The following is a 13,722-nucleotide window of genomic DNA, read 5'->3' on the forward strand; positions in this document are numbered from 1 at the left end:
CCCTGCGCTTGAAAGTATGTGGAAAATCGTCAAGCCCAACGATCGAACAGGGATAGCTACCTAGGCATATAGGTAGATAGGTAGAAATAGGTAAGAAAAGGGAAAGAAAAGGCCTGAACCCAGCGAGGCGGTTCGGCAAGATGCAGCGGATAGATGGGTGGTGAATATGGGCTTTCACGCGTCAACGACAGACGAGGAGGAAATAGATTGACAAGAGTATGATGCGAAAGTGCAGGAAGGAGCAGGAAAAATAAGTTCAGAAGGAGGAATCGAGAAAAAGGGGACAGGGAAAGGAAACATCGACCATCAATGGATGCGTGGAGGTGGAGAGGAAGGAGGTGGAAGTGAGAGAGAAGGTGCCCCCGAGGTGGAACCCAGGGTCCATCGAGGGAAGCTCCAGACCATGCTCGATTCGATTGCATTGAGCGCTCGAGGCTTGGAATTCCTCGGAGTTTACCAAACCCAGGAAAAGAACCACCCCTCCTAGGCTTTTGCATCTTGCAAATCTGTCTGTCTGCTGTCGACCGTCCACCACCAAGATGCTCAAGTGGGTCGAGAGGGACCAGGAGCCTTGGAGTCTTGTCACAACCTCCTTCGTCATTTCGATCAGGGACCCACCACGCTCCAGTCTTTCTCTGCGCAGCGCACTTGGCACGTCGAATCAAACCTCTGATGAATCCCACCGTTTCTAGCGACGGTGCGAGGCGGACGATGATGGCCCAGCGGGTCTGTTCAGAGGTCTGTTTCCTCCTGTTTGGAGACTTTCATCTTCCCAATGTCGACATGACTCCGAAGAGACGTCACTGAACGACTTTAGATGGCAAGACTAGTCCAAGCCAGCGGCTTCTGACGATCGAACTGCCTAGTGGCAGGTGAACCGATTCTTTCGCTACGACCTTTCGTGAAGCTTCGGCATTTCGGTACCTTTGGACACAAAGATTTGATGAACGTGGTCGCCCGTTCAGCCTCTTCCTGGTGCTGCCTGCCGGCGCGTTCCTGACACCGCGATCACCACTCCGAATCGCCTTTGCGGCCATGCCATCCATTCATAGGCCCTCGGGATAACGACGATCCCCCAACAGCACACCACTACAACATGTCGCTTCTGCAAGGCAAGAAAGCCACAAGCTCGTATCACCTGTACTGCCAAGGGGGGAATTCGCTCACTCACATGCCTGGCAATCGCGGGACGAACACGTCGAGCATGAGGAAAATGATGGCAGAACTTGAAGCGAGCAAAACACCAGGCCTGACGTCACGGCGGGCCCCCCAACTCCCCGAAAGCACCGACCGTTCAGCATCCACAAGGCCTCTAAGACCCTCCCCCCCTTGTCTGACGCCCCCTTGGCAAGGAGGGCAGGCCCACAGCCGCCAAGCCGGTGAAGGGACCCAGCAGCGAGCACCGTCCGGGAAGGGCCCTCTCCCACTGGGTTGCCACCGCACCCGTACCGCCGGCACCAACAGTGCGCCGTTCGCCTGCCAAGACCCGCGAGTCCCGCGTCCAGGGCCGGCGCCGTGAGATCACCTAGCGTTAGATAAGGTGCGCCAAATTCGGCACCTTATCGGACGGTAGATGGGCACCGCCATGCGCTTCAGGAATTGTGCCTTGCCCTCCTTCTCCTATTGCCTGCATGTGGCTGTTTCATTTCATTCCGACATGAGGCGCTGCTGTACGAATCAGGCCTCTCATATCGTAGCCTTGCGTTGACTCGATAAGGCGTTGAGATTGTTCGAGACTGCGCCCGCCTGGATCCTCAATGGTTCTTGCTCTCGATCAAGGCGTTTCTGCCTGGTTCGATGACCAATTTACTTCCACTCGGGCAGCTTGCTTGATTACAGGGCACGTTGACGCCACCCGCCAGCAATGCAGGAACATGCACCGTTGATCAACGCCCCCTAACGCCATCTGATCAGGGAAAACATGGTGCACTGAGCCCTTGGGGCGCCTTTGCCGCCCGCCACGGACACCCTGCGGCCGTCATGGTTTGCCGCCCGTGTGGCGCCCGGCCGCTACCTAATTCTTTCGGCCCGCCTGCCAACCGCTGTTTTCGTCGCGCTATGGCTCGCTGGCTTCTAATGCTGGCTGGCCGTGCAGACGGTTGGTTCTGTTGAGAAAATACTCCCAGACAGCCAAGAAATGCATGTTTTGGGGGGGTTTTACGATGCTCTGATCCAGGGAGGCTGTGACGAACGACTGGTGGATTCAAAATCCCACTCGTAAGAGTTTGATAGATTGCTAGTAATTTTCGATTAGCAGTTTCGAGTGCTGGGTGCCTGGGTGGCATCGGCTCAGATGTGCGTCCAACTGGACATCTTTGCACTCGCGCGAACATGAAGCCTGGAAAGAGACTCACTGCACGCCAGCAGCTGTAGAAAACTTCGAGTGGACTGGTTGCGATACCGCTTCCTTGCAGCAGGCCGATGGCCCGTCATATCGGCCAAGCTTCTGAATGAGCCTCTGGAAATCAGGTGTGTTCTTCTGTGGGTGTAGCTTGAGTTTCCTGCCCTCTTGGTAAGCAGCTCCAAAGCGAATTCAACAAGCTGTAGTCTCGTTTGACACCTAGACCCCAACCGCCGTTGACAGTTGCACAAGACGACCAATATTTTAACACCTTTATCTTCAGGTTAGTGCAGTCCATGGACTCTCTACTGCGCCGTTCGGTGCGCAGAGTCCATGGTGTACGGCGCCCGCTCCGGAGGGCGTGCGTGAAGCCCCTGTAGGATGCAGCCCACCGCTGTCTAGTCGCCAACAGTGGGCGCGAAGCCGCACCCATCATGCTCCTCGGCCTCTGCACACCAGCATCAAGCACCTCTCTCAATACCATCCACCGTTCTGCCACCGTTTCCCGCGCCGCTCCCAAGATCGTCGCCTCCACTCCACGCACTCACTCATCCGAAAACACACATGACAGTCCAGAACCCTCGATCAACAGGCTCCAGCTGACCCACTGAGAAAGGGTAGCGAATCGTCGATCGGCCGGGATCATGATCGAGCACAGTCGGAATACAAGCAATCAACTGCTTTGGCTTGTCTTGGCATCCTTGCAAACGATATACCACACTGACACTCGCTGCCTCATGGCGGCGGCCCCGGAAGCCTAAAGACCATTACCCCCCGCGCAAGCGACCGGCATGATGAGGTAGATCTGCTTCCAATGTGCTTCGGGTCGGGCGGCATGGCAGCTTCTTCGGGGGTGATGCCCCGTTACTCTTGGATGGTTACAAGGATGCGGTGGCAGTACACTCGCAGACGTCGACCAATGTCTCTACCGAGATGAGTTTCACGATGTGAACTTGAGAATCGGCTATGAATCATTTTGACAAACCAATCAAATCTCGTGAGTCTGCGAATGCAGAACAACCGACATAGATCATGCGTGCGCAAACCAAGATAATGCTTGATCAACTTTGGCTCGGGAGCCTTTGGATAACCCACTCTATGCTAGTTTGATAGTCCAATCAGCGCCGATGCGAGCACCGACGCGGCCAACCACCGCGAATGCCGCCCGACCCTTCTCCGCCTTGTGGTAGCGGACCTGCGCCGTCCATGTCTTGCCCTCCGACTCAACCTCCACCGCCGCCTTGTCCCACGCAGCCGGGGCTCCGACAACGATAATCTTGTCGACGTGGACAGCCTCCATAGCCTCGAGCCACTTGCCTGCCTTGATGGCCTTGGTATCACGGCCCTCGGCGTCCACTGACGAAAGTGTCTTGGCGGTCTTGTCGAGGTTGAACTTGCGGTGGATGTATTGCCCGCCCTCGTAATCAAAAGAGTCACCGTCATCGACGTAGAGTTCGCCCTCAGCATTGCCGGCCTTGTTCACAGCGACGACCAGGGTGTAGTCGTCGAACCTCATGAGATGGCTCGAGCGACGGGGAATATCACGACGGGCAAAGACGTGACCGCCGCGCATGAGGAGCGCCAGCTTCTCGAGAGGCGTGGCCACTGAGACGCGCTTGCCCTTTGACGTCGACTTGACATCATAAGTGAAGTAGTCATAGTAGAGCTCATCATCGGGAATGTAGATCTCAACCGACTCCTGGTTCTGTTCCACAACAGGCTTGTGAAGAAGACCAGTCGAACCAATAAACAACTGGTCGTCAATAGTGAAACCGCCCTCATCAGAGGGATGAGTCCAGTACAGGGGACGCACGATTGGACTGCCGTTGCGATGAGCTTCATGGAAGGCCGTGTACCAGGAAGGCAGGAGGGTGTAACGGAGACGCAGCGCCGCAGTGACAATACCTCGATACGGCTCGTCCAGGAGGTAGGGTTCGCGGCGGCGCGCATCGATATGGGCGTGTCCACGGAAGAAGGGGTAGAAGGCGCCAGCCTGGTACCAGCGAACGATAAGGTCCGCCTCAGGATCGCCAAAGAAGCCACCAACATCAGAGCCAGAGAATGGGAAGCCAGAAATGCCCTGGTTGAGGATCATGGGAAGTGAGATGCCGAGATGCTCCCAGGACGCCTGGTTATCACCAGTCCACATGGCACCGTAACGCTGCGAGCCAGCGTAGAAAGATCGAGTGAGAACGAAAGGTCGACGTAGCTCGCCCTTCTCGCGCGTAAGGAGTGCCTGGTAGGTGGCATTATGGAAGGTCATGCCATTCAGGTTGTGCACGTCGCGATGCTCCCAATCGTCGAAGTGGATATTGTCCTTGGGCATAGTGACCTCTGGGCCGTTGAAGACTGAGGGCTCGTTCATGTCATTCCAGATGAAGGTGTTCTTGAGGGTGCCCTTGAACGCGTCGTAGTTGAAAAGACCACTCCACCACTCGATGGCCTTGGGGTTGAAGCAGTCAATCCAGTGAGAGGAGCCTGGCCAGCACCAGCCGTCAAAGATGTTGCCGTCCTTGTTACGAACAGCAAGGTCCTTGCTCTTGAGCTCAGAGACGACGCTGTAGCCATCCTTGTTTTTGATGTGAGGATCATTGATGAGGACAAGCTGCCGACCATGCTCCTCGAGATGCGCGCCCATGCTGATGGGGTCCTTGAACATATCCTTGTCCCAGTTGAAATACATCTTGTCGTCAGCAAATTCAATGTCGAGCCAAATGACATCGTAGGGGATCTTGTATCGGTCCATCTTGCGGTCGACATCTTTCACATCGTCATCAGAAACGTAGTTCCAGCGGCATTGATGGTAGCCAATGGCAAACTCCTGGGGCATGGCAGTCGTGCCGGTGAGTTGGACGTAGTTTCTGGTCACGTCCTGGGGAGTAGGTCCAAGGAAGACGAAGACGTCCAACAGACCACTCTCCGACATCCAGTGGGTGTTCATAGTTGTCTTGGAGCTGACGATACCGCTGCTTTTATCCTTGGTAATATCAATCCATGTCTCGGCAGCATTGAGCCAGAAGACACCCACGGTCGAGTCTTTGCGGTGGGCCTGCATGAATGGAATGGCGCCATAGAGAGTCATGGGGCTGTCGAGGACGTACTCAAACACGTCTGCGTTGTACAGACGATAAGGTTCGGTGTACTGGCCGTCTCCACCCTGTGTCTGCTTGAGAGCCATGGGACCAGCGTGCTCGGGAATGCCAAAGACATGCTCATAGCCCACGAAAGAGATATCGAGCGCGACACTCTCTGGGCCCCTGGGCTTGCTGTCTGTGTTTTCCGCCAAAGGTCTCGTCCCACCAGGTGCTCTCATCATTACCAACCACCGTTTCGGGTGTTGCCGCCTCTTCGCCCTCGATGGGCTTTCTGCTCGCCCTCGGCGGCTGGCTCGACTTTCTCAACGGGCTTCTCAATCTTGGGCCTCCAGTGCTCCACGTTCAGTAGTCCGCCATCGTTAAACTTGATGTGAGTGGCGCCGTCGCGCTTGAATTCAATGCCGAAGGGCGAGAGCTTGACCACTGCCTCAAATTTGTGGGAAGGACCGTATGCGACCGTAATATGCGACTTATCCTGATGTGTAACCTTGGCCTCCGTGTCCAAGTTGAGCCCGCCGGTGATGGCCAAATTCTCCACACCGTTGAATCGCTCCTTGCGAATCTTACTGTTGTGCCTCAATTCGATGTCTTGCTTCTGGCGCCTCTCCTCATCGACAGTAACACGGGCAGTGCCAGACTCGAGGAAAGAGATGGTTATTGGCAGTCGAACCGTATCCTTGTTGTCGTTGATAGTCTTGAGAATGACAGCTTCAAGCTGACCATCCTGAAAGGAGGATGAGTCGGGGAGGATATCGTATGGGGCAGTCCACGCTGAGCCCTTGGAGTTGATGCTGTCGGCATAATCACGGTTGCGCTTGCAGAAGCCAGACTGGTGGCATTTCTTGAAATCGTGTTCCTTGACGGCGACTTGATCAGTCAGCTTGATAATTCAGTTCGAGCTGTATGGATCAAGGTTGCGACATACATGCTGAGGGGATCAGGGTGCCGAAGGACAGCAGACCGAGGATGGCTGTCCGCCTAAAGGATAAAGGGCTGGGAGGCCCCATGGCGAGAATGACAGACGATGCTACAGAAATGCACAAACAAAAAATAGAAAGTGAATTTTCAGTGAGAAAAATCAAGCATCGACATGTCAGATTGAAACTGCACGATGCTGTAGTCTTGTTGGTGAAGATGCTGAAGGCGCTGATGATGATGTTGCCAAATGTCCACGATGTTAACCATATGGTGGCAACAGCGACTTGAGCTGTCCTTCGGGAGGCCCATCCAGGGTTAGTGTCAAACCGAGACACAGGGGTGATAACCCCGCGTTGTGTGTTGACTCTGATACATGCATAAAGCAGCATCAAGGTCTGAGAACACGCCAGTCGTGCGAACTCGGAGGCCGAGGTTTACAAAGCTTCAGGATGGCTGTTTTCATCCCGCTTCTTAGGTACGATTCAATCGATTCAACTCCTCTGTTTTGAACCTATGGTGGTGCAGAAGTGGCAATCTGTGGATGGTAGGGTGGAAACATATTCATGAGAGCAGGTGTATTCGGGAAAAAGAATAGAATATAGTTGGACGCCCTGGCCAAGCTGTGTGGGAAGGAGCTCCAAATGCCAGCTTTGTGCATCTCATGGTAATGTCAATTTGAATAGGCGTTGGGTCGAAGCGTCCATCTTGCGACCTTTTGAACATCTTTCTGGGAACCATCTATTCACAGCAACTGTTGCCTTCTTGTCCAACGCATTCGATTGCGCGCATCCACCAAGAGACGCGATACTGATTCTGCTTCGGCTGTTCCTTCTTCACAGTGCCGGTCCTTTACATAACTGCTAGTTTTACTGTACAGTCGTCCGCCAATCAACATGGCGCAGCCCCTCCATCCCCAGAAGCTGGTCAAGGAGGCCCAATCGACCCCGCCACATGCCGCCCAGCAAGCACCAAAAAATTGGTTCGGCTACCTCCTCTTCGCTCTCTCCTTCTCTCTCCTCCTCTACGTCCACACTTACGACTTCTTCCACCCCGACGACCACCTCCAGGCAACTGCCAATACTTTTATTCCTCAACTCAAGAACCTTCCCGTTCCTCAAACCGACATCATGTCTTCCGCCGAGCAGACGTGAGTGACCTCTACAACATGACCCCGCCATGTTCCGAGGGCTCCTCCGAGGGGGTTCGCCAACGTGGCATGGCATTATTTACACGCAACCCAGGCTGACTGAGATACAGCTTCATCGCCATCAAGCCTGACGGCGTCCAGGTACGCCCTCTTCTGAGACACCATCGCCAGTAGCCCCTCGAAACCGCCACTGACACAGTCCCCAGCGTGGCCTTGTTGGCCCCATCATCTCTCGCTTCGAGAGCCGCGGGTTAGTCCAGACACATCACTCCAGCTTCAATCGCAAGCACTGACACTCGGCCAGCTTCAAGCTCGCTGCCATCAAGCTCGTCTCCCCTTCCAAGGAGCACCTTGAGCAGCACTGTACGTTACCTCCCCACACACCGCCACAACCCTCCGATGACCCCGCTCACTGACCGCCCTTTAGACGCCGACCTCAAGGACAAGGCCTTCTTCCCCGGCCTGATCAGCTACATGCTCAGCGGCCCCATCTGCGCCATGGTCTGGGAGGGCCGTGACGCCGTCAAGACCGGCCGCTGTACGTTGCCTCGTTCTTTTTTTGTACATAGTCAGCCAGCTAACGTTTTTATCTTCCAGCCATCCTCGGCGCCACCAACCCCCTCGCCTCTTCCCCCGGCACCATCCGTGGCGACTACGCCATCGACGTCGGCCGCAACGTCTGCCACGGCTCCGACTCTGTCGAGAACGCCAAGAAGGAGATTGCCCTGTGGTTCAAGGAGGGTGACCTCGTTCAGTGGAAGTCCGCTGCCTTCGACTGGATCTACGAGAAGGCTTAAGTGTCTTTCCATTTTTGCTCGGTGATTCGGAAAAGGCGAGTTGCGTGCTCTAGTAATCTGTCGTGGTCCGTTGACCACGGCTTGCTGCATGCAGGCTGAGGATGAATGGTAGAGAGACCCCGTCTCGTAGACAGGTGGATTTGCATGTAAAAAAGCCAATACGATAGCTGAACAGAAACTCATGATCAATCGCCTCCGTTGTCTCCAAGTGCCTGGTTCAGCCGTATTTTTTGTTCTCCTTTTTTTTTTCTTCTTTCGGGAGAAACAGTCAATTACCGCCCTCTACGGATGATTTTCTTCCACAGAGCTACCGTTCCCGGTGTTCCCCAGACACTCAAGATAATTCTCGCGGGCAGCAGCGCCTTGGTCACAGCCCACGCGAGCGCAACCTCCACAACAACCTTGTACCTCTCGTCATCCCTCTGCCACTGTTCCAGCTGTCCTCTCGTGTCCCCCGCCTCCGCGTCGCCAGACCGAGCGAACGCCCCCGCTACTGCCCCGCGATCTGCGGCCTCGAACCCGAACCAGCCCTTGCGACTGAATAGCGCTCCGCCTTCTCGGCGCCGTCGCGCACCCAGGCTGCGAGTGAGAGGTCAGGTACTCAAGCGTGCGAGGCCGTGTAGTGAAGAGCGCAAAGAAGGCAAGCAAGGGCCGATGCCCGTGAATTTCCGTCAGCGCGAAGAAGCGATGGTGTGGAGACGGGGTCCGCCCGGAGGCCCCCGTGTGGAACCTGAGCCGCTGTGGGAGGCGGTCGAGATGCGGTCGAGACCGGGACTGTGGGTGGGAGAGGGAAGCGGCAGTGGTCGCTGGCGCGCTCGCGGGCTTGGCTGGTTTGGCTGAGGTGGTTTGGTTCGAGCTTTGGTGGCGTACGGCATGTCGAGGTTTGGGTCGCAGCGCCGGCCGGAAGGAGGGGAGGGTGCGGCGGACGAGCATTATGGGAAATTGTATCCGAGGGCGGTCTTTGCACGGTGCTACCGAATCCTCGTTGTCGTGGGCGCAAGAAGGGATGATGATGTATATTCAGAGCATACGCCCTGGTGTCTTTGCTGCACGGCCAAAGCTCTTGCTGCTTGTTCATTGTTCAGATGCTGGGAATGTTGATGAGCCAGCTGGTCTCAGCTGCCGGCAGCTGGCCCGGATGGAGCGGGACGAGCCGGCACTGGCTCATGTCTTGGCAGATCATATCAAACCTCGCATGGACAGGGAGACGTGTGTCCGTCGCGTCTCGAGTCACGGTCGTAATCTCGGGTTCGGTCAGATCGTCGAGGTACTAGCAGTGTTTTGTCGGTGGTCTGATGTGGAAACTACGGCCTGGGCAGTCATGCAAGCTTTGGTTCAGACCTATGGTTTCCAGCAAGGGGCAGATCCTGATAAAGCCTGGGGCAAGATCCTCCACATTCACATCCAGCGCCGGGGCTTTCAGACAAGTTGAGTCTAAGGTTAAACAAATAAAATACCAGTGGCCGGTGCGTCAGCCTTACAGGCACCGGAGCTCGTGACCAGTATTAGCGAAGCAGCCTGAAGCTCGCTCCTCTCCAGACAGCCGGGAGCCAGGCAAGACAAAGGTCAGAGCTTGATTCGGATCGGTCAGGGGTTGACGAACCAGATGGACCAGTCAGACGCGATCGGCATCCGGCCAATATGATTGACACTCATGCTCGCACACCCACTGGCATGACCTTTTGGGTAATCCGGGACTTGATCACGTGGATTTCGTCTCATTGACGATTTGGATGCCTACCTGACCTTAGGTAGCCCGGGAGAGAGGTAGAAAGAGTAACGTGCCTACTGTAGGTGCTTTCCATACTACCAAGGAGCCTTACATGTACATGCAGCGTGAGCACGCGAGGAATCCCGAGAGAGCCGGCGCTAGGGTGGCATGTGCGCGCTCCGGAAGCCAGGAAAGAGCCTGGAAACAGGGGAAGAGTTGCTACAGGGCATTGAGGCAGCCCATGTTGAGGCGAAACTACAGCGTGTCAGGAGCTTTCTGGCATGCCTGACTTTAATTCCTCATCCCCCAACAGGCAAGGGCTCCCTGGACCTCCTCCTGCCGTTGCATGGGTTGTCATTGCCCAATTGATGGGCCAGCGAATGGGCTTCATGCCAAAGAAAGCACCAGCCTCTGAATAGTCTAGCGCCGGACTGTAAGAAGCTTAGCTCCATGGACCCCTGCTCCATCAGCAGAGGCACCTAGTCCTCATTTCACGATCCCTTCGTTCTGGCTCCTTCCCCCATCCTGGATTCTTCATCCTTAAGAAAAAGGGGCCTTTTCCTTTGCAGTCTTTTCACGGTACGACACTGTTCCATCGCCGTATTTTGACGAGAACCTTGTTTCGACGACAGCGACGACGACGACGACGGCATCGTATAGCGCCCTTCTTTTATTACTGGTCTTGTTTTGCTCCATCGACTTATCCGTGTTCGACATCCGATACTTGTTTTAATTCTAGCTGTTCGCATCCTGTGCTTCCGCCCGCCCAGTTGATGGCTATTGCCGCTGCGCTCCACCCGAGGGTTACCCCATTCAATGGTGTGAACAACGACTACAGCCACTCAAGCGAGGACGACGACGACGTGCGCGACTCCTCGAGTTCTATTGATCTTCTGCCCCTCGAGCGCGCGGTGTCTGAAGATGCCCGTTCCCAGGACAGCCATGGCTTCACCGGGTTGCTGAGGACCAACGTCAGAGGCAGGTTTTCACTACTGCTGTCTCACTCTCACACGCGTCCTAACCTGACATCAGACGGCGTTCAGCAAGCCCTTCGACCCTTTCTCTCGGGTAACGACAGCAGAGGACCATGGGCACCCATTCCCCAGAACGACTCGGGCTACGCCTACGAGTCTGGCATTGGCCCCGACCTCGGTCGGCCTGCCGTGTCATCCGTGAGCAGTCTCCGCGAGATGATACTCGCCTCTTGGCTCAACAGTCTGCTCGTCTTCGTGCCTGTCGGCCTTGCGAGTTACTTATCTGGCATGAGCCCCATCTTGACCTTCATCACCAACGTCATCGCCATTGTGCCCTTGTCGGCCCTGTTGACAGACGCGACGGAGAGAATCGCCAACGATGCTGGCGACACTGTCGGTGCCCTGCTCAACATTAGCCTCGGCAACCTCGTCGAGCTCATTATCTTGTACGTTTTCCGGTTCCTCCTGGTCCTCAATCCCTGTGCTGACATCCTCACAGCGTGTATGTAATCGTGTCTGGCGTGGTGAACCTCATTGCTAACAGCGCAGCGTCGCACTGGTCAACAACCACATCCGGATCGTGCAAGCCTCCATCCTTGGCTCCATCATCGTCAACCTGCTCCTGATTCTCGGCTCTGCTTTGTTCGCCAGCACTTTCTCGAGGCACGATGCCTCTGCACCCTCAACCTCCAACACGCAACTCCTCAGCTGCCTTCTGCTCGTCTCTGTCTTCGTGTTTCTGATGCCTGTAGGTTCAGTGCCCCCATCCCGTGATTGATCTTGTGCTCACCTTGACAGACCGCCTTTGACTACACCTTCGAAGGCTCTAAAGGAGCGGATAAGGCCATTCTCAAGATGAGCCGCATCTCTGCCATCATGGTGCTCGTCATTTACGTATTGTACTTCGTTCATGAGCTGCGTACCCGCCCAGTAGCCCATGACGCAATCCCGGCTGAAGGCACTGGCACCCAGCGAAGCCACTGGGCTGTTCCTGAGCCTCAAATTCCTTCGCGCAGCCGGGCTTACACCCTGCCCCCTCGTACCATTCGTTTTGCCGACGATGGCACGCCTACCGTGCCGCACTTTCCAGGGAAGCCCGCCGACCAGATCGAAATGGCCAATCTTGACAAGGTCGCTTCAAGTTCCAACGACAACGACATTGATCCCGTCAACTCGTTTCCCGGCCGCCCACTATCTACTGAGCCCTTCCATCCGCTCACGCCGCCACTCCAGGTCCAATTCCGGGTCCGCGGCCACATCCCGCGCCCCAAGTGCCCCGGGTTTCATGCGCTCTGGCCCGACAACTCTCGAGCTCATGCGCACGAGCAGCAATCAGACGCATGCCCAGCATCGTCCGACCGGTAGCCGTTTCATGTCCATTCTGGTTCTTGTCGTCACATCGGCTCTAATGTCCATGTGCGCCGAATTCCTCGTCTCCACAATAGACGCCGTTACCCATCAGGGTCATCTTTCAGAGCCAGTGATTGGCTTAATTATTCTGCCCATCGTCGGCAACATTGCCGAATATATCACCGTCGTCACGGTCGCCGCGAAAGATAAGCTCGACCTCGCCGTGGCCGTGGCCGTCGGCTCCTCGATTCAGATCGCGCTGTGCGTGACACCACTCACCATTATCGCTGGCTGGATTCTCGACCGCCAGCTGGCTCTCACCTTTAACATTTTTGAAATGGCGACGCTGCTAGGATCCGTATTGATTGTGAACATGTTGATTTTAAACGATGGGGGAACGGCAGCGAAAACGAACGGACTGAAGGGCGCACTGATGTGTGCCTGTTATGCAATCATTGGGTGAGTACCCCTTTTTGAGGCCTTGCATATACCACGCAGCTTCCTGCTGAATAGTCATCATATGGCGATCGAGCTAACATCCGACAGGCTTGGGGCGTATTTATCTCCGGAGGAGAAATAGGCAAGCTTGGCGCATCGTCGATGGTAATGACTCACTTAGATCTGGTTTTCGCGTTTCTTGTACATACTTTGCACGATTTCAATCGAATACGACAAACTTCGGGTTCACATCAGAATTGCAAGCTGGTACATCATATCACGACTTGAGATATCTTGCCGAGTGGTCTTTTCTTACGGGACCATCACCCGCCCTTCTCCAGCTCTGCAGTAGGGAGGCTATGGTAATATGCCAGCCACTTGACACAATACCTACACGACATGGAGCACTTCGAACGAGCTACTGAAATCACCGTGACCCCGAGACAAGCAGTCGGTCGATATTCCTAGCGGGCCTTTTGGCGGTGTAGGTCACAATTTCCAACCCACCACTGGACGATTTGGTCCAGGAAAATGAGGGCAGTCTGCAAGCATCATACCCCCATATCATAACCGATGATGAAGGCCGCCGACGCTGCCGATGCGAGGGAACCTCGCAGACGTTACTTCGGGATGTGGGGTCGGAGAATACGGGGAGAAACTGGTCTGGCGGGGTAGCGTACAACACATGCCAAGACGATGGCACACAGCTAAATGACACAGGTTTCCCACCGGCAGGGCCCGGCAGTACGACCTAGATGTATCACCGGATCTCGGTCTTTATTTTGAGCAGACTTGGTTTCTTTCCAGCACGCGATTCTGAACCCATTGTTTTGAACCAAACTAGTGGATAAGGAGATATAACCTTGGTGACAAGACCAGAGTATGTTGTAGCATCATGAGGAGGCATTCGGATCATCAGCTGGTTGTACGTGTCACAATCGTCTCCTCGCT

General features: G+C 55.3%; 5 protein-coding genes across 5 annotated transcripts; 2 read left to right on the forward strand and 3 right to left on the reverse strand.

Annotated features, from left to right (window-relative positions):
• Positions 1–3,437: 3,437 nt before the first annotated feature.
• On the reverse strand, positions 3,438–5,396 carry VDBG_07666 (neutral alpha-glucosidase AB; the record flags this gene model as incomplete). Its single annotated transcript, XM_003002161.1, has 1 exon — positions 3,438–5,396. One exon carries the CDS (start codon positions 5,394–5,396, stop codon positions 3,438–3,440), a length of 1,959 nt encoding a protein of 652 aa, XP_003002207.1.
• Positions 5,397–5,656: 260 nt separating this feature from the next.
• VDBG_07667 (glucosidase II) lies at positions 5,657–6,443 on the reverse strand (the record flags this gene model as incomplete). Its single annotated transcript, XM_003002162.1, has 2 exons — positions 5,657–6,303; positions 6,362–6,443. The coding sequence occupies 2 exons, from the start codon at positions 6,441–6,443 to the stop codon at positions 5,657–5,659; spliced, it is 729 nt and encodes a 242-aa protein (XP_003002208.1).
• An 804-nt stretch (positions 6,444–7,247) lies between these two features.
• Positions 7,248–8,298, forward strand: VDBG_07668 (nucleoside diphosphate kinase; the record flags this gene model as incomplete). The annotated part of the gene is made up of 3 exons (XM_003002163.1): positions 7,248–7,501; positions 7,806–7,864; positions 8,099–8,298. The coding sequence occupies 3 exons, from the start codon at positions 7,248–7,250 to the stop codon at positions 8,296–8,298; spliced, it is 513 nt and encodes a 170-aa protein (XP_003002209.1).
• Positions 8,299–8,570: 272 nt separating this feature from the next.
• Positions 8,571–9,231, reverse strand: VDBG_07669 (predicted protein; the record flags this gene model as incomplete). Its single annotated transcript, XM_003002164.1, has 2 exons — positions 8,571–8,877; positions 9,029–9,231. The coding sequence occupies 2 exons, from the start codon at positions 9,229–9,231 to the stop codon at positions 8,571–8,573; spliced, it is 510 nt and encodes a 169-aa protein (XP_003002210.1).
• Positions 9,232–10,782: 1,551 nt separating this feature from the next.
• Positions 10,783–13,526, forward strand: VDBG_07670 (vacuolar calcium ion transporter; the record flags this gene model as incomplete). Its single annotated transcript, XM_003002165.1, has 6 exons — positions 10,783–11,429; positions 11,533–11,731; positions 11,782–12,158; positions 12,217–12,792; positions 13,061–13,133; positions 13,299–13,526. The coding sequence occupies 6 exons, from the start codon at positions 10,783–10,785 to the stop codon at positions 13,524–13,526; spliced, it is 2,100 nt and encodes a 699-aa protein (XP_003002211.1).
• Positions 13,527–13,722: the final 196 nt, after the last annotated feature.

Source organism: Verticillium alfalfae, genomic scaffold (assembly GCF_000150825.1).
Source record: "Verticillium alfalfae VaMs.102 supercont1.10 genomic scaffold, whole genome shotgun sequence".
In the NCBI taxonomy this organism is placed as follows: Eukaryota; Fungi; Ascomycota; class Sordariomycetes; order Glomerellales; family Plectosphaerellaceae; genus Verticillium; species Verticillium alfalfae.